The 19,595-nt window shown below is 41.2% G+C and overlaps 1 protein-coding gene across 2 annotated transcripts; it reads left to right on the top strand.

The window, feature by feature from the left end:
* The first annotated feature begins 11,152 nt into the window (after window positions 1–11,152).
* On the top strand, window positions 11,153–17,097 carry mrpl42 (mitochondrial ribosomal protein L42). 2 transcript variants are annotated; one of them, XM_048553688.2, is made up of 5 exons: window positions 11,153–11,285; window positions 14,182–14,245; window positions 14,329–14,413; window positions 15,381–15,544; window positions 16,799–17,097. In XM_048553688.2, the coding sequence occupies exons 1-5, from the start codon at window positions 11,207–11,209 to the stop codon at window positions 16,842–16,844; spliced, it is 438 nt and encodes a 145-aa protein (XP_048409645.1). In that variant the 5' UTR covers window positions 11,153–11,206; the 3' UTR covers window positions 16,845–17,097. The 2 variants fall into 2 exon arrangements, with proteins under 2 accessions (XP_048409645.1, XP_048409644.1); XM_048553687.2 differs by lacking the exon at window positions 11,153–11,285 and adding an exon at window positions 11,295–11,589.
* The last annotated feature ends 2,498 nt before the right edge of the window (window positions 17,098–19,595 follow it).

Here is a 19,595-nt window from a genome sequence, read left to right as displayed (position 1 = left end):
CACGTTACGGAACATGACAGAACTTCCTCTGGGTGAGAAATCATATCATTTCACTGAAGAATCAAAACAAAAACTACACGACCACAAGAAAACGATCAGCTGAGCGGGAGAAATCCTTTCCATCCAAAAACCAACTACAGGCTTAAACGAAAAATTGTTGAAACTTTCATTAGAAAATACAATGGCATCAGCGTTTTCTTTTCGCCTCAAGTTCAAAACCTTTCACTAAATTGTTTAAAAACATGCTGAAGCTTCCCTGAAACACTGCTAATATCAGAAATTAAAGGTCAACACTGTGGTAGAATCGTATTTGCAACTGATTTTTATAAAATGAAAATGTTCTTGTGGTGCAGTCGTAGTGTCCCTACCACTGGGCCGGGAGTTAGGTTTGAAGTTCCACCTGCTCCAGATGTGTGCAATAATATCTCTTTACAGGTTGATTGGAAAAAAAACATAAAATGGGTTTTTTCAGTAATTGCAGAAAATATTTGATGCACTTCTCCTGTTATTCAGGAGATTGCTTTTCGTGTGACGTTTGTACGAAGTTTGAATTCTTTGTGAACACGTTTGATTAGCTGAGGGGGAGGGAGAGGGTGTTTGGATTTCGTGTTCCCCACTGTTCTAAACACTTTATTGTGAGGCACTGCTGCTTTAATTCAATTCCAACACTTTTAAATGTTTTTTTAAAATCATTTCTCATGAAAAATAATTTCACCCACCAAGTTAAACTTTGTTTTTGCCTGTGTGATGTACTGTTGTTTCACACCGACGAGTCTTTCGTGATATGTTTTGATTTCCTGGTTAAAAAGTTTTCCTCGCCCCCGACTTAAGCTTTTTTTGTGATGACCTTGTGGCGTAGATAAAGGAGAATCAGTGGATTTGCTGTACAGGTATTTGGATTTTCATAGGGTTTTTGATATGGTCCCACAAGAGGTTAGTGGACAAAAATTGGAGCCCGTAGGTTTCGGGGTAAAATACTAGCGTGGATTGAGAATTGGTTCCTAACAGACAGAAAATAGAGTGCAGCAGTAAACAGATCTTCCAAGAATGCACAAGTGGGGCACACCAGGATTAGCTGCAGGTCCTCAACTGTTCACAATCAATGTAAATTATTTGGATGTGGGCACAAAATGTAAAATTTCCAAGTTTGTTGATGACACAAATCTGTATGGGAATGTAAACATAGCAACAATAGGAAACAGGACCAGGATTAGGCCATTTGGCCCATTGAGCCTGCTCTGTATTCAATCCTATCATGGCTGACCATCCGAATCAATATCCTATTACAGCTTTCTCTCCAAACCCGTTAATACCTTTAGCTGTGAGGAAAATGCAAGGAGGTTTCCACGGGATATGGACAGACTCAGTGAATAGACAATGACATGCCAGATGGAAGATCAAGTGGTCATGCATGAAATTATCCATTTTGTTTTCCAAACAAAAAACAGAAAGTCATTGTATTTCTTAAATGATGAAATGTTGGGACATGTTGTCATTGAAAAGGTCGCAGTGTCCTTGTCCATGAGTCACGAGAAGTTAGCATAGAAGTTACCATTGCTGCAAGAAATGAAGAAGGTAAATGGTATATTGGCCTTCATCACTAGGAAATTTGAGTACGGAAGTAAATATGATTTGTGACAATTGTATAGTGCCATGATGAGGTCGTGCATAGAGCGTTATATACTGCTTTGTCACTTATTGAAGGAAGGATAGATAAAGGGAGTGTGAAAGAGATTCAACAGATTAATCCCTGGGATGGCAGGATTGTCTTACGTGGAGAGATTGAGGAGGCTGGGCCTGTATTCCCCAGAGTTTCGAACAATAAGAGGTTACCTTATTGAAATTTACAAAATTCTTACAGAGTGTGTCAGGATGGATACAGACAGGATGCTTCTCCTGGTTGGTAAATCCAGAACCAGAACCAGAACCAGAGGACATATTCTCAGACCAGGGGATAGGCTATATTACATTGAAAAGAGCGTGGTGAATCTTTGGAACTCCCTAGCATCATAGAATAGAATCATTAGAATCCCCAAAGTGCAGGTAGAGGCTATTCAACGCATCAAGGCTGCACCTACCCTCCAAACAGCATCCCACCTGAACCCTTACACCCTTGCCCTATCCCTGTAACCCACATCTCCCACAGCTCCCACAGCTAAACCACCCAGCCTGCATATCCCTGGACACTATGAGCAATCTAGCATTGGCCAATCCATCTAGTCTGCGTGTCCTTGGACTGTGGGAGGAAATTCCGCACCCGGACGAAACCCACACAGACACGGGGAGAATGTGCAAACTCCAGCAACTCCAGAAAACTGTACCCCTGAAGTCTGTGGAAACTCAATCACTGAAAATATTCAAGACAGAGATCAATTGGGATTTCTGGAGACAAATGAACATTAAGGTATAAGGAAAGTGGCATTGAGCAAGTATCCAGCATGACGCAAATAGATGACAGAGCTCACTCAATGGGCTGAATGGCCTGCTCCTTCTCCTTCTCCTTCTCCTTCTCCTTCTCCTATGTTCCCATGCTCCTAGGGAAAATAATCCTTTGATTTGGAAGCATTTCATAATAATTCAGATTGGAAATGATCAGAATTTGGAATGCATAATTAATTAGATTTTAATAAATATCTGGAAATATCACAATCAGTGGCATTTAAGAAAAATTTCTCTTTGGCAACCAGCTGGTGCATGCACTAAATATGTCATAAAATGTGGTGCTGATCTGCTCTAGCATAATCACAAAGCATCATGAACTTTCCCATGTTCCTAAAATTGATTCTGAACTTAAATCCTCTGTGTAACATGTTAAAACAAGAAGGACCTTGTGAAAATAATATAAGACTAGAGAAATAAGAAATATGAGATAAAAATAGTAAGGAATAAGGGTGAGCTAAATGGTCCTGGAACAAAATCAGTTGTAAAATGGAAAAAGAAGTCAACTGTTAATAATTGGAGATAATAGGAACTGCAGATGCTGGAGAATCCGAGATAACAAAGTGTGAAGCTGGATGAACACAGCATCTTACGAGCACAAAAGCAGTTTTTTTAAAAAAATTAAACTTTTAAGCATTGCACACAATACCTAAAAATAAACCAGGAAAACTGGAAGTGGTGTTCCAGATGATGTAAGAATAACTGAAATGAAACACATTTTAAAAATTGCAGATTTGACATAATCAGGCAGTAAGGGATGAAAAGTTCATAACGAATGGGACGTTAGAAACAGAATACGCATGAATTAAAGTAAAAGATATGGGATTGATTGTGCCAATACAAGTATAATACAGACTAGGTAAAAGTGGAAAGAAGGAGGAAGGAGAAATGTATAACAAGATGTGTAAAAGAAAATTAATGATAATTATGGAGGGTGATAGCTATTCCCAAATAAATTGACACGCAGAAACAGCCTGAGGAATGTAGTTATTACAATATGTGCAGGACAATGATATGTTAACAAGTGCGACTATGGACAGCTGAATCTTGTAATGGGAAACACACTATAACAAATAAGAGTATTGATATTGGCAAGTGCATTCATAACATAAAATGGTTTAAAATAAAGATTGAGAAGGGCAAATGTAAAGTATTGCATTTGGAAAAAAGCTGATGAGAGTGGAAATAGGGGAAATAAACAGGAAAGGTTCACTGACAAGCAAAGAAATAGAACAACAGCAGGAAATATTTAAAACAGTGATTTAATAATGACCAGGAATACTGTCACTTGCAAGTTCTCCCCCATGTCACTCACCATCCTGACTTGGAATTCCTTCACTGTCCCTGAGTCAAAATCCTGAATTCTCTCCCTAAGCGCATTATTGGTCAACCCAAGCAGGTGGAGTGCAGCAGCTCAGGAAGCTGGCTTACTATCACCTTCTCAAGGGCAGTGACACCCACAACCCACAACCCACAACCCACAATACATTTTTAAAGATGTACCACTAAATAAATGTGAGAAATGATAAATCATGGTTGAGTAAAGAAGTAAAAGCAGATTTACACTTTAGAAACAGTCGCATGCTAAGTACATAGACAATACAGGAAAGAAAGACAAAAGAAAATCAGAAATATTAGGAATAAGTTATTAAAAACATTAACAGAAATATCATTAAATTGTCACTGAGTATAAAATGTAGTAAACTATTTTACAGATACATAAATAATAAAGGAGGGATCAGAAGAAGGACAATATCACTAAGGAGTGCACATCATAAACTCACAGCAATGTTATAGATAACTGATTTCCCTTTGGCAGGGGCCATGGACCCTGAGGTGTATAATACCTGTAGTCGTAAATTAGCCAGCTGCTACCACTGGGGTCACTGTTGAATTGAGGGTAGTAGTGTGCTACCTAAAGCTGTCTACAGACCTGGCAGCTTAACCATCCTGGCTGTGCCAATGCTGGTAGTGTCCTCTGCTGGGGCTGCCGCTCAGGGGTAACAATGCCCCAATGATGTGGTCCTCTTGAGAAGATTTGTAGCTCAGGTTGAGGTTCTGGATGTGAGTTTGCTCGCTGAGCTGGAAGGTTAGTTTTCAGATGTTTCGTCACCTCATCATCAGTAACATCATCAGTGAGCCTCCGATGAAGCGCTGGTGTTATGTCCCATAGAACATAGAACATAGAACATTACAGCACAGTACAGGCCCTTCGGCCCTCAATGTTGTGCCGACCTGTCATACCGATCTCAAGCCCATCTAACCTACACTATTCCATGTACGTCCATATGCTTATCCAATGACACCTTAAATGTACCCAAAGTTGGCGAATCTACTACTGTAAGGTTTCCTTGGGTGGTCCTCTCTAATGGTAAGTACATTTCGGGGAGGAGGTCATCACCAGGCAGGAATAACCTGGCTATCAGAGTTGGGGGCAATGTCTTGGTGATCTAGCAGTGCCATTGCCGCAGTGTTGACTATTGGCCACAGGTGGAGGGAAGATCTATTGCCTCCAGGGGATCCATTCAGAGGCCTCAAAGTCACCTTTACAGAGGGGGTCCCCCTCCCAGAAATTGCTGGGAGTCTGCCACAATTTACCCTGGGGGTGTCCCCAGCAATGTGGTGGCCCCTCCTGGTACTGGCAAAAGGCATCCGCAGGTAGAAACGGCCTCAAAAATGGGTTATCATAACTCGGCTAATGACACAGCAGGCGGCTGTAGCTTAAGCTTCTTGGTGCTGACAATGTGCCACGGTGGCAGGGAGATGTTAGCCTCCCCTCCCACTGCCCTCCACCACCTCCCAGTACAACAACAAAGGGTCAGAAAAAGTAATACATTTTAAGATAGAAAGTGGGGGATAAACTAATCAAGTTTGAAGAGAAGAAAAGCCCTGGACTAAATGGACTACCTGGATGCATATTAAAGGAATCTGATACACGGACTATTACACACAACTGAATTTTTGGGATAACAAGGTGTAGAGCTGGATGAACACAGCAGGCCGAGCAGTATCAGGGGAGCAGGAAAGCTGACGTTTCGAGCCTAGAGCCGGGCATTGTTACCGCTAGGTGGAGCATTGCAGACAGTGAGTAGAGCTTTCATTGTGAGGTGAACAATTCTCACTGACAGGAGACAAATGTTGAAAGGCAAATTGTGAAATCAACATTTAAAAACATCTTCGAGGACGACTGACAGCCAGCAATTTGCCTAGGAGTGTAAGACAGCGCTGTGTCACCAGTTATACAGTAGTAACAGATTATTAGTGAATTTGAAAAGAAAACATTTTTGCTGCACCCACCTAATGAACAGTTGAATTAACATAAGGAATTTTGGAGATTGTATGTGAGGGGGAAGAAAATGGATTGGGTGAGTTCTGCAATCTGCATCCTCAAATCCTGTCAACTGACTGTGCAGGAGATAGGAAGGACTGCAGATGCTGGAAGTCAGAGCCGATGGAATGTGGAGCTGGAGGAAAACAGTAGGTCAGACAGCATTGGAAAAGCAGTCCTGATGAAGGGTTTAGACCCAAAACTTCAACTTTCCTGCTTGTCTGATGCTGCCTGACCTGCTGTGTTCCTCCAGCTCCACATTTTAATTGGAACTGACTGTGCACCATGTGGTTCTGAGATAACGGGAAATGATTAAGGGTCTAGGCCCGAAACGTCAGCTTTTGTGCTCCTGAGATGCTGCTTGGCCTGCTGTGTACATCCAGCTCCACACTTTGTTATCTTGGTTCTGAGTGGCTGTTTTGTACTGGGAATAGGCACTCCAGTTACACATATAGAATTCATTAATAAGGACTGGTTCCAGAAGATTAAGGGGTTTCCATATTTAAAAAGGTTTGGATAGCGATCCCAGGAGACTTTAGACCAAAACACTGCAGTAACTCACCAAGGGCTTGTCTAACAACAAATTCCAAACCTGTAAGCTCTACCATGAGGAGGGACAAAAGCAGCAGATGAATGCGAAAATAAAAACCTGCAGTTACATCTACGGCACACACCATCCTGACTTGGAATTATATCACCGTTCCTGGGTTAAAATGCTGGAACTCACTTCATAACAGTATTGTGGGATTCTTTGCATCCCAGAGACTGCACGAGTTTGAGAAACACCTTCAGAGCAACTAGAAGTGGGCAATGAATGCTTTTCCAGCCAGTAACAGCCATATCCCATGAATAAACGAGAAAAAAAATGACCTTAGCGTCAACAGTAGGAAACATAATATCCTCCTTACTCAAACAAGTAATGGAAAAATGCCCAGAAAGTGAAAATACAGCACAGAGTAATCAGCACACATTCAAAAGCAAAGGTGAAGCTTAATCAAATATATCGAATTCTGTGAAGACTGATTGGCAATGAAAGATAATGTAGCAGACGTAATATATTTGGGTTTTCAAAAGATCTTCAGCAAGACACTAAAGCACCGAGGATGTCAAGGGCACAAAATGTAGCCTGCACAAGTGACTTCATTGTCCATCTCCAAGTGTGGTTCTGAAGTGTCTCCGATCTAGTTATGAAATAATTGCTAGATTGGGTTTATGGCACGTGACAGACAAGCAAGAAGAGGGAAAAAACCTACATATTTTCATCCTGTCACAGACACCAAAAGTATCAGTATTACACTTTTCCCCTCAAAAGCCAGTTGTGAATTCCAAACACAGACAACCCCAAATGTCCAATCCAGAACTCCAAGAACCCAAACTCACAGCAGACGATACCAAATGCATACATATAAATCTCACAATTTCATCGCAGCAGGAGTAACCGCCACACAGTTCCTAGGGAAATGAAACCCAATCATGTTGAGAATATCCAGTATTGTGTGGTTCAACCACTGTCTTAAAGCAAATAGACTCAAAACTGGGCTTTCAAGAGTCACTGTGGGCCATCAACAGCAGCAGAATGGTACTCCAGCACAATCTGTAACCTCATGGCCCGGCACATCCCCCACTCAACCATTACCATCAGGCCAGGGGATCAACCCTGGTTCAATGGAGAGTGCAGGAGGGCAGGCCAGGAGGCATACCTGAAGATGAAATGTCAACCTGATCAAAGCTACAGCTCAGGACTATCTGTGTGGTAAACAGTATTATAAGTGTTTAATGAACAGATCTAAATTATCCCACGACCCATGGACCAGATTGAGACTGTGAAGTCCTGACACATCCAGTTGTGAATGATGGTGGACAATTAAATCACTGCAGGAGAGGCTTCATAAATATCCCATCCTCAATGATGGGGGAACCCAAAATGTTAATACAAAAAATAAGACTGAAGCATTCACAACAATCTTCAGCCAGAAGTGCCATTTGGGTGACCTATCACGGCCTGTGGTAGCGAGTTTTGAGAAGACTTGTAGCTCAGGTTGAGGTTCTGGACATGAGTTTGCTCGCTGAGCTGCAAGGTTAGTTTTCAGACGTTTCGTCACCATTACCCAAGGAAACCTAAACAGATAAATAGAAAGCGGGACATTACACCAGCGCTTCGTCGGAGGCTCACTGATGATGTTACCTAGAATGGTGACGAAACGTCTGAAAACAAACCTTCCAGCTCAGCGAGCAAACTCACATCCACGGCCTATGGTACATGAGATCAAGAGGGGCATAGATAGAGTTAATGGTAGTTGCCATTTTCCTAGGATGGGGGATTTCAAGACAAGGGACATATTTTATAAAGTGAGAGGAGAGAAATTTAAAACAGATATGAGGGGCAAATTTTTACACAGAGGGTGGTTTTCATCTGGAATGAACTTCCAGAGGAAGTGTTAGACACAGGTACCATGTTTGAAAGACACTTAGATAAGTGTATGAATTGGAAAGGTTTGGAATGAAATGGGACAGGAGCAGGCAGGTGGGACTAGTTTAGTTTGGGATTATGTTCATCATAGACTGATTGGACTGAAGGATCTGTTTCCATGTTGTATAACTCTACGACTGTATCACAGAAAGCAGTATTCAGACAATTCAATTCATTCCACATGACTAAGACCATGTCATTTTATTTTCTGCATTTCTGTTGGTTGACTAAAATGAAAAAAAAGATGCAATTTGCTTTCACTGCTAGAAAAAGCAAATTTTACATAAGAAGATAAACAGAGCAAAGATTATACCAGGGTGTACAGCTGGATGAACACAGCAGGCCAAGCAGCATCAGAGGAGCAGGAAGGCTGATGTTTGGGCCTAGACCCTTCTTCAGAAAATCTGCAGTTCCTACAATCTCTGAAAGATTATACCATTTGGCCACCAAGATTGCTCTGTTATCAGTACAGTTCACACAGAAAGAAGTAAATGTAATGCATCCGCAGTCGATTCTTCTTCACCTCTGTAGCTCAATAGAGCATGTTTGGGTTTGGTTATTAAAATAATTGGTAACAAATGCCCCTCCATTTACATGCAGGAATCCATTATCAAATGTGGAAATGTGCGTATTTTGTTTTAAATTTGATCAAATTCTGCTTGTTGTTAAATTGATTCTTTTAATTCCATGGGAAACAAAAGAAACACTCCATCAAATCCTGAAAATTGAGCTGTTTCCCCAGAATTTTATACACCAGTGCTTTTTGTTTGTCTTTGTGTTGACTGTGTGACTGAAAAGGATTTTAGAAGTGGGTTAGAGTTTTGAACTAGTGGAATTATGTGCTGATAGTTCATAGTTGTTTGCCTTTAGTTAGGACCTATTTATTGTTATTAATAGTAGTTCTTGTTAAGTACAGAAACTTGATCCATGTTTTCTGTTAACTTGGGTCTATGTGGCAGATAAATTGGGGATTTTGGAGACTTTTATACCATTTTTAACATTTACTAAGACTCTGGGAATAGCGGGGCTGAATTTCCAGTGTGCTACCGCTGTAAATCATGATAGAAATTTGTATTGAATACCCTGGGATTTTGAAGACTCAATCAAAGTTTTCAGAAACAAGCAGGGGTTGAGAGAGAAATTATTTCCCCCAGTCAAGGAGTCTAGGATTAGGAATCTAAAAAATTATACAGGACCTCTCAGGGTGAAATTGGGGTACAATGTCTCATGCAAATTGTGATAGGAGTTTTGTCTCTTTTCCACAAAATACAAAACTGCAATTGCTGAATAGGCTGGGACTTTTTTCACTGGAGTGTGGAAGGTAGAGAGGCGACTGTTTGAAGTTTATAAAATAATGAGGGATATTGATAGAGTTACTGGCAATTGTCTTTTCACTAGGATGTGGTGTTTCAAGTCAAGGGGGCATGTTTTTAAGATGAGAGGAGAGAGATTTAAAAAAGGCACGAGGGACAATTTTTTTTACACAGGGGATGGTTCATGTGTGGAATGAACTTCTAGAAGAAGTGGTGGATGTGAGCACAATTACAACGTTTAAAAGACATGTGGATAATTACATGACTAGGAAAGGTTTGTCGGGATATGGGCCAGAAGCAGACAGGTGGGAATAGTTTAGTTTTGGATCAGATTTGGCATGGGCTAGCCAGACTAGAGGGTCTGTGTCCGTCCCATACGACTCTGTGACTGTTTATGCTAGATCAATTGTTATCTTTAAATCTGAGATTGATAGCTTTTTTGTTAACCAAAGATATAAAGAATCTGAGGAAGAGATACATTGATGCAGTTAGGATGCCGATTAGCTATGATCTTATTAAGCAACAAGGATGAGTGGTATTTGGATTTCAAAAGGCTTTTGTTGATGTATTGGATTGTAGACTTATGGTAGGAGCGCTTGTAGTCAGAGATCAAGTTCAAAATGGAATGGCTAGCTGTTCTCAAAACAGAAAACACAGAAGAGGGAAAGTGTAATAATACAGATTCACAAAAGATGGAAAATGGTTTTCACAGGCGTGGTGGTCAGAAAATCACCAATTGAAGAAGGGTCTAGGCCCAAAACGTCAGCCTTCCTGCTCCTCTGATGCTACTTGGCCTGCTGTGTTCATCCAGCTCCACACCTTGTTATCTCAGATTCTCCAGCATCTGCAGTTCCTACTATCTTTGAAACAATTACATAAACCATTTGGATTGAGCATCAGGAGTATAATTTCAAAGTAATACAATTTTAAAAGTTGCACCAAATTGGTCAGTGTATTAAATAAAGAGGGCCTTTGACAAAATGCGAGAAGACGTTTATAAACTTAAAGAGTGCCATGGGATAGGAAAATTAGTTTCAATTTAAGTTTATGCAAGTTGGTGCCTTTTGGTTGGGAGGAAGGTTTTCAGGAGGTTACATAATTGTCAGAAAATAAGAGTTTGTTTCGGTCAAATTTCCTGCTGACATCTGCAGTATTTTGCTTTTAAATTAGTCAGTACAGGCCGCTTGACCATTTACTTTTCACCCTGTATCAAGGCAATACAACTATCATTGTCTTCACCAAAAAATCACAAACAACCTATTACTGGTAATGACCCTAAGACAACCATAACTGGAGTAAACATGGTGCAGAATTTAAGGTACTTTCACCAACGATAAGATATGATGTGCCTTGCAGACATCAGACAAGACTCTGTTACCTCTTCCCTTTCTCTCTTGATCAATCCCACTGTGAGACTGGTTCGATATTTATTTTTAAGTCAAAGAGTCATTTTCCCTCCCAATGTAAGCTATTCCATTCTAATGTCATGTTCCATGTCTCCTATCTCTAACCATTACTCATAGAAGCCACCACTGGCAGAACACACTGCTCCCTTCCCCCGTCAGAGCGGAACCATTGTTCCCGGAACCCGGGTCGGGTTGACTGTGTTTCCAGGGAACCGCTTTGTGGAAGGACCAGCTTCCGGTAGAAGCGAATATGGCGGCAACGGGAAGACGTTGGGTGATGGCTGCTCTCGGCCGCTTGTTGTCCCGTGGCGAAGAGCCGATGCCGATAGGTACCGAGTCCCGGGGGCGAGGGCTAAATATCAGCTTTTCCGGTCCTTCCTCGGGCCACGGGGAGCTCAGAGATTGAGTGGGAGGCTGTGACCACCCGCCGAGAGGCCTCTGTCTCTGTCTCTGTCTCTGTCTGTGTCTGTGTCTGTGTCTGTGTCTGTCTCTGTCTGACTGTGGGGATGGGACGGGGACGGTATCCAGCTGCTGCCCACCTGAATAGGCAACACATTGAAAGGAGCGTGAGCGCAGCCCCCAGGATCGGTCTGCCAGGAGACAAGAAGAAGCTGCAGATGCTGGAATCCCAAGGTAGGCAGACAGGAGGCTGGGAAAACACAGCAGGAATCCAGGCAGCGTCTGGAGTTAGTAGGTATGAGCTGGTTGGTCGTCGGGAGGGGCCTGGAAGGGGAGCCAAGGTATGGATGGGACGGTTATTTGAAATTGGGAGATCTCTCCTTACCTCCAGATGCTGCCTGGCTCGCTGTGTTCTTCCAGTCTCCTGTCTGCCAGGAATCAGTGATGGTAGGAGGTGGGGGAGCATTCTATTAAGAACAGAGACAAGCTGGGTTGAGGAGATCGAGGGAGAGGTTGAGGTGGGCTTGTGCAAGCTGCTGAGAAAGGTAAGCTGTGCAATTTTCCATCCAAGAAGCAGGTAGCATCCAAAATAAACTCTATAACGGGAGATCAGGGAACAGAACTAACTATGTTTGGAAGTAGAAGTACTCGGTTGCTGATAAATGGGCAATAGCTTGGGCACTATTCAAGGAGCCAGAGAGTTCAGTGTAACATCCCAGTGAGTGACAGAAGACTGATCGTACTAAAATCTGGATGTGTTGGACAGTGCTGTATGAATCTATGAAAGAGAGGCAGACAGGCAGTCAAAGCAATAATAAAGCGGAAAGCCTGGGAGAAACTCAGCAGGCCTAGCAGTATCTGAGAGAGGGATCTTTTCAAATTCAATATGACTTTTTCAGAAGACCAAAGGAATACTTTAGTGTTTGTTTAATCCTTGGCACTGAAATGTAGATTGAAAATGAAATTTCTGCCTAGTAGAAATAATGTATCCACAACTTATATTTGGCTGGATCTATTACGGATTGTAGATATTTACCACCCATTCACAGCTGTGCAAAATATTTTTAAATAACTGTTTCTTCAGCTACTCAGTCACATGCAGTTAAGTCACAGAATTGTTTAGAATGTACAACACAGGAACAGGCCATTTTGTCCAATCAGTCCATACTCCACCTGAGCTTCTTTATATTGTACCTTTGAATTCAGCATAGTCTGTATTTCCTTCACCGTTATGTTTGTTATTAATGTGCTGCTTTACTGCTCAGTCTGATTTTCCACTCCTTCTCACTTTTATTCTTTTTGTTTTTGCACATGCTATTAAATGTCCACGTTAAATATGAAATCCATCTGTTCTTCCTATCTGTTGAACCTCTGCTCTGCTGCCTGTCTGGATTCTTCTCCCGGATTCTCAGTCTGGACATCTTCAACGATATCCAATGCAAAACATAAAATTAAGTCTCTGAACAACTTAATATGAGTAAGGGGAGCGCAGACTAAAGACACCACATGTTTCAGCATCCTTGAATGAATGTCCTCAGGATTAGCAGCCTGATTTATTTCAAAGTTCCTTATCGAGGCAGGACCTTTGCCAATATTTACTCTGACAGTTTCTATCACATGCTCAATCCTAGTGTTGACCAATGCAAAGTTGCCATTTGAAACCTCTGCTATCTTCTTGGAATCTTCTCACATCTGCCCTGGGGCATCCTTACAAAAGTCTTTAATGGACCTGTCTCCTAACATAGGGTCAACGTCCAGTTTGTTTGGTTCTTGTTTTTTTGAGGTTGTTGGCTTGCTCGCTGAGCTGTCTAGTTATTGTACAGACATTTCATCACAATTTCAAAGATAAGCTGGGAAAATTGCCTGGATGGGTGTAGCTCCAACAGCATTCAAGAAGCTTGAAACCATCCTGGACAAAGCATCCTACTTGACTGGCACCACATCCACAAAAATCCACTCAGTTCACCACCAACGCTCTGTAGCAGCAGTGTATACTCTCTATAAGATGCACTGCAGAAATTCACCAAAGATCCTTAGACAACCCCTTCCAAACCCACGACCACTTGCATCTAGAAGGACCAGAGCAGTAGAGACATGGGAACACCAACCCACTTCACTGTCCTGAAATATATAATTGGGTCAGAATCATGGAATACACTCCCTCAGGCCATTGAGCACATGGACTGCAGCAGTTCAAGGAGACAGCTCATCACCATCTTCTCAAGGGCAACTAGGGATGGGCCCTAAATTGTGATCAGAGATAATGGGAACTGCAGATGCTGGAGAATCCAAGATAACAAAGTGTGAACCTGGATGAACACAGCAGGCCAAGCAGCATCTCAGGAGCACAAAAGCTGACATTTTGGGCCTTTCATCCAGGCCCGAAACGTCAGCTTTTGTGCTTCTGAGATGCTGCTTGGCCTGCTGTGTTCATCCAGCTTCACACTTTGTTATCATGGGCCATAAATGCAGGCCGGTCACTGATGCTGATGTCCCATGAATGAATAAATAATACATTTTGGCCAATATTTTTCCCTCAATCAACATCACAAAAACAGATTATCTGGTCATGATCGTATTTTGTTATGATCATTGTTCATGGGAGTTTGCTCTGGGCAAATTGGCTGCTTTGTTACCTACAAAATAGGGGTTACATTTTAAAAGCTCCCCAGTGGCTGCAAAGTGTTTTGATATTTTAAGAACCCCCGCAGAAATATAAGACTTTGATTCTTTATAAAAATCAATTTTTACAATGATAAGAAAATGAATAAAGATATCTTGATGATGGGGAACCTGACTAATTGTGAGTTGTGTTACCTTGTGTAGGTGGAGATGGGCATTGTGTCTGTCACAAGTCTACATATACTGCTCTTGCCAATGACTATAATTGGTGAGTAACTGCATTCCTGATTGGTCATATTCATGTGTTACAGCTTTTGAATTCTTACTGAAACAACTCTCATCTCTTGACAGTAAAGTTGACCTTGCGATCACATCAGATGGGCAAACAATAGTTTGTTACCACCCATCAGTGGACATCCCATACGAACACACCAAGGTAGAACACTGTGGATTCTTACATTGAGGGTTTTTGTGGAAAAGTTGAAGAATTTATTTTGTAGTGATGTATATTTATGATAAACTGTTACTCGACACCCAGTGATAACTCCTGATGAGTTTGAATCGTGATGACGTACTGTTTATTTTCCTGCAATGAGCCCAAGACAAAATAATCTTCCATCTATTTTCTCCCATTCTTATAATCAGCCCCGAGTAATGTTAATAGGATATAGACAAGAGGCGTAATTTTAGGATGTAATGAGTGGAGTGCCACAGGGATCAGTCTTGGGGCCTCAGTTACTTAAGTGATCTTGATGAGGGAAGTGAATGTATTATAGTCAAGTTTTTGAATGACACAAAAATAGATGAGAAAGCCGGTGCTGAGGATAACACAAAGAGGGATACAGGCAGTTAAGTGAATGGGAAAAAACCTGGTAGATGGAATGTAACTTAGGAAAATGTGAGGTCATGCTCTTTGACAGGAAGAATAGAAGAGATGAACATTATTTAAATGGAGGGAAACTGCAGAATGCAGATGGAATATTGGCCTTCATTTCAAAGGGAATGGAATGTGAAATACTAATGGCTTGCTAAAGCTGTTCATTGATATGGGAGTGAATTTTAAGATGTTTGTCCTGCAGCTCCAATTATTTTTAATGAAACACCTAACGCGCTGAATGGTTTACTTCTGCTCCTTTATCTTATGGTCTAATAATATGAGGAAAGAAATTGAGGAAATTTAACAATGGAGCTAAGTAGCTGAAGGCAGGGAATCTACAGAGGCCTGAGTGTTTGTGTAATGGTTTTCACTACTTTCTCATACTGTTTTTTTTATTCTATTTTGTGTTCTTCTCCTACATAAAACAGGGTCCTGGAAATTAATTCACAACTCATTCCTTTATTGGTCAAGTATCAGAACTAAGGTGACAACCTCTTCCAGGTTTGATTTGCATTCTGTTTTGCAGCCTATTACACGACCTTCCCCTGTAGAGAACAAAGAGGAGACCCATGACCAGGTACTGAAGGCCAGGTTGGATAAGGAAGTGCTGCGTGATAAACAGGCCCCTACAATTGAAGAGCTCAGTAAAATGTTCTATACAACAAAACACCGCTGGTATCCAATTGGGCAGTAAGTGTCATTCATGCTGCTTCATAGAGTATTCACTCGACGTATGGCCTCAGTATTTATGAGAAACGTGAAATGAAATCTTCTCTATTGTAGTCATTAAAGCTGTATTCAGCTGAAGAATATCAATTCACAGTCCAATCTGAGCAGCTGTGTAGGGTTCATAGTGTTTTTCCACACCATTTGAGAGCGGCAAGACTAAGTTTGTGCTTATTATATTAAGGTAGTTTATAATGGGTTTATTCTCCCTTGTTTTGGACTTTCTCATTCCAGGAAATGGGGTTCTCTCCAACTACTCTATCAAATCTCTTAATCACTTTAAACACAGTAATAGTATCACCTCTTCATTTCTTTTCCCTTAAATATAGAAAATTAAGCTTTGGGACTTTCACCCTTGTAGCTCCAGTGTCATTCTGGTGGATGTGTTAATCTTCAGTAGGATATCCTATCTCAGCTGTGGTATCCAATTCTAAATGCAGTATTCCACAGGGGATTTAACCAGAACTTTGCACAGCACTAACAGAACTTTCAGCCTTCTTCAGATAAAGGCCGCCTTTCCATTAGCTGTTGTTTTTCTGTCTGTCCACTAGCTTTTAGTGATTTCTCTACTTTGACCTCTTAGTGTCTCTGCTTGTCTATAACTTCTTGCCATTTAGAAAATACCCCAATCTGACAAAGTTATGGAGATGTGCAGCATGGGAACAGATGCTTCGATCCAACTCATCCATGCCGACCAGATATCCTAAATTAGTCAAATCCCATTTGCCAGCATTTGGCCCATATCCCTCTAAACCCTTCCTGTTCATGTACCCATCCGGATGCCTTTTAAATGTTGTAATTGTACCAGCCTCCACCACTTCCTCTGGCAGCTCATTCCATACACTCTAGTCAAAAGTGCATAACCCAACACTTCCACACTAAAAGCCACCTATCTACTCCTATTGAAAAAGAGATTTGGACTTGAACCTTAAACTCTACTTTCTCTCCACAATGCTGCCAGATCTGCTGAGTTTCTCCAGCAATTTCTGTTTCTGTTTCAGATCTTCAGCATCTGCAGTTCTTTGTTTTATTTTAGTGCCTACTTCTATTCACTTGTTTTATCCACATATTGTTTTCGGTGAAGTGGAGGTTTCGTGTTTTTACATCAAAGAATTACAATGGAGAAGGTTTAACAATGGAAGAATTTGTGTCTTGCATTTCATTTGCAATTTTGTTGATCCGTGAAGGAATTAAAATCTCTCTGTTTTTTGTTTCTAGGTACCACAGGCGAAGGATTAAACCCAATCCCCCAAAAGACAGATGATACTCTGAAACCTTGATCTCTGGAATTGTATGTGTTACTGTTGTATTATATTGGACCAGAAAAGGTTTCAGCACCAGTTTACAGAGTTTATGGTTTCAATTATGATATTTTGTGATGTTTGGTCAAGTAGAAAAACAGTCTCACAAGCAGGACTGAAGTCCCTTACAAACAAAGGAATGTAAAGACCTGGTTTGTCATAAGATGAATTATTGTCATCAATTCTCTGTGTTAACGCAATAAAATGTTAAAATTAGATTTTCTCTTCTCATGTCACCATTGTCAACTTTGAGACACAACTTGATGCTACCTATCCATCACCTTAACTGTTCATTCTCTCCACTGCCGAGGCACAGTGGTATCAGTTTGTACCATTGACAAGATGCACTGCAATAATGCGTTAACTTCCAAACGTGATCATTATCGCCTGGAAGGACAAGGGCAGTGGATACATGGCATTACCATCACCATGCATGTTCCCCTCCAAACCATACACCATCTTGATTTGGAAGTATATCGCTGTTTCTTTATGGTCACTGAGTCAAAATCCTGGAACTTCTCCTCCATCAACATTGTCATTGTATCTGCAGCAAATGGACAGCGATGGTTCGAATGCGGTCCATCATTACCTCTTTGAGGGAGATCAATAATGGCTATCAACTGATAGCCTTGCCAGCATTTTCCACGTACCATGAAAAGCTGAAAACAATTACTTGTTTACCATGTTTTACATATTGGCATTGGACTTGATGCTTCTTATGTCCTGCTTTATGCATTCTCCCGCTTAACTCTGATCCCATCATTAGTTTATACATCAGTCATGACCTGATTGAACGTTAGAACAAGTTTGAGGGATCTGCTTCTATTTCCATGCTGTTATTTATCTCTTCTAAATGGAAAGAACTTGAAATACATGAAAAATAATTATGAACTGTCCCTGCTCTGTATCTACTTTATTTTCTTTCTCACCATTCTCAGAATAAGCACTTTTTTGTGATTTTGAACCCCTCAGCAATTCGTCAGATTGTCGCACTCCACAGACAGGATTTGATTTCAGTCTTGTGACAGCCAGTGGATGAAGGTAAGCTCAGCCTCCTGAAGGGGCTGCCAAAACCATGTGTTTTAAAGCTGCACTCTTGAGGGCCCAGTTTTAACATTTAGGGATGAGTAGACCTCGTGCTTGAAGTTGAACATCTGTAATAACACTTTGACTACTATGTTGCAAATAGTATTATGTCAGCCTCTGTGAGGAAGTAAGGTTTATATTGGAAAACTCATAAAGAAAATCCTGAGACTCTGAATAGCAGCAACTGCTGCCTCTACTGAGATTAGACTGCAACCTAATGAAATCCTGAGGAACAGAAATATAACCATCGCACTTCACTTATGTAAATCTGCCCACTTCTCGTTTCCTGAGCAGCAAATAGGCAGGTTCGTGCTCCATCTATTGACTTGTTGCCCAAATGAATCTGTCTTTTTTGTACTTGCAGTGGTCATAGTACCAGAAGTCGAAACCTGGCCTTGATAGTTTGCACAAAGAAACTCTGGACGCAGGACAGAGCACAATTTCTATCTGCATCATAGAACTGACTCTAGGAGAAAAGCAATAAAGGGGAGGTTGTAGCATTGTGGTTCAAAGCCCACCTTGGCAAAAAGTGAACTTTGCTCACCATTTATTAATTGCTGTCCAGACCCACATCAATGTGATTGATTGTTAAGTATGCTGTGGGCTATTACGTGTGGGCAATAAATGTTGGCACATCCAATGACAACAATATCCCGTGAATGATTTTTTTTTAAGCGCTAGGTAGGGATTGCAGAAGCATTCTTCATAGTGTTCCTAGCAAGGCTGAGTTAGACAGGTTTTTGGTAAATAAGGCATTAAAGGATAAAAGTAGGAAAGTGGAGATGAGATTATAAGCAGATCAATCAGCTGATGCGTGAGGACGAGATTCCCTGCAGGGTACAGGAAGCAACAATTTTGGAATAATTTAGGAGACAGTGTATTAAGATGGAGATCTCTTCTGAGTGAATGAGGTTTGTATAAATATAGATTGCTTCCACTGATTTAGAGGTTAGATAAAGGGAATGTAACTTTGAGATTAAATATAAGACTTAGAGTAGAAAGCAGAAGAAATCTTTTTTGGACAGTAGGTTGTAAGGATGTGGAATGAATGAACTGAGTCACTGAAACAGAAATCTTCTTAAGACTCTAGGACAGGTTAATTCAGCAAGTGGAAAAAAGAAAGATAAACAGTTGGTGCAGGAGTAGGCCATTCGGCCCTTCGAGCCAGCACCATCATTCGTTATGATCATGGCTGATCATCCACAGTCAGTATCCTGTTCCTGCCTTATCCCCATAACCCTTAATTCCACTACCTTTAAGAGCTCTATCCATCTCTTTCTTGAAACTATCCAGAGACTTGGCCTCCACTGCCTTCTGGGGCAGAGCATTCCATACATCCACCACTCTCTGGGTGAAGAAGTTTCTCCTCAACTCTGTTCTAAATGGCCTACCCCTTATTTTTAAATTGTGTCCTCTGGTTCTGGACTCACCCATCAGCGGAAACATGCTTCCTGCCTCCAGAGTGTCCAATCCCTTAATAATCTTATACGTCTCAATCAGATCCCCTCTCATCCTTCTAAACTCAAGTGTACACAAGCCCAGTTCCTCCAATCTTTCAACATATGATAGTCCCGCCATTCCGGGAATTGACCTCGAGAACTACACTGCACTCCCTCAATAGCCAGAAT

The sequence above is a fragment of the Stegostoma tigrinum genome, chromosome 25, assembly GCF_030684315.1.
Source record: "Stegostoma tigrinum isolate sSteTig4 chromosome 25, sSteTig4.hap1, whole genome shotgun sequence".
NCBI classification, from domain to species: domain Eukaryota; kingdom Metazoa; phylum Chordata; class Chondrichthyes; order Orectolobiformes; family Stegostomatidae; genus Stegostoma; species Stegostoma tigrinum.
The sequence above is the reverse complement of the archived record's forward strand: the minus strand, read 5'-3'. Positions and strand labels throughout refer to the sequence as shown.

Bases quoted from the DNA above. Each gene is read 5' to 3' on its own strand.
- mrpl42 (XM_048553687.2), top strand. From the start codon at position 11,463: ATGGGACGGGGACGGTATCCAGCTGCTGCCCACCTGAATAGGCAACAC. The intron at 14,414-15,380 runs GTAGAACACTGT...TCTGTTTTGCAG, and splicing joins TCCCATACGAACACACCAAG to CCTATTACACGACCTTCCCC. The intron at 15,545-16,798 runs GTAAGTGTCATT...TTTTGTTTCTAG, and splicing joins CGCTGGTATCCAATTGGGCA to GTACCACAGGCGAAGGATTA.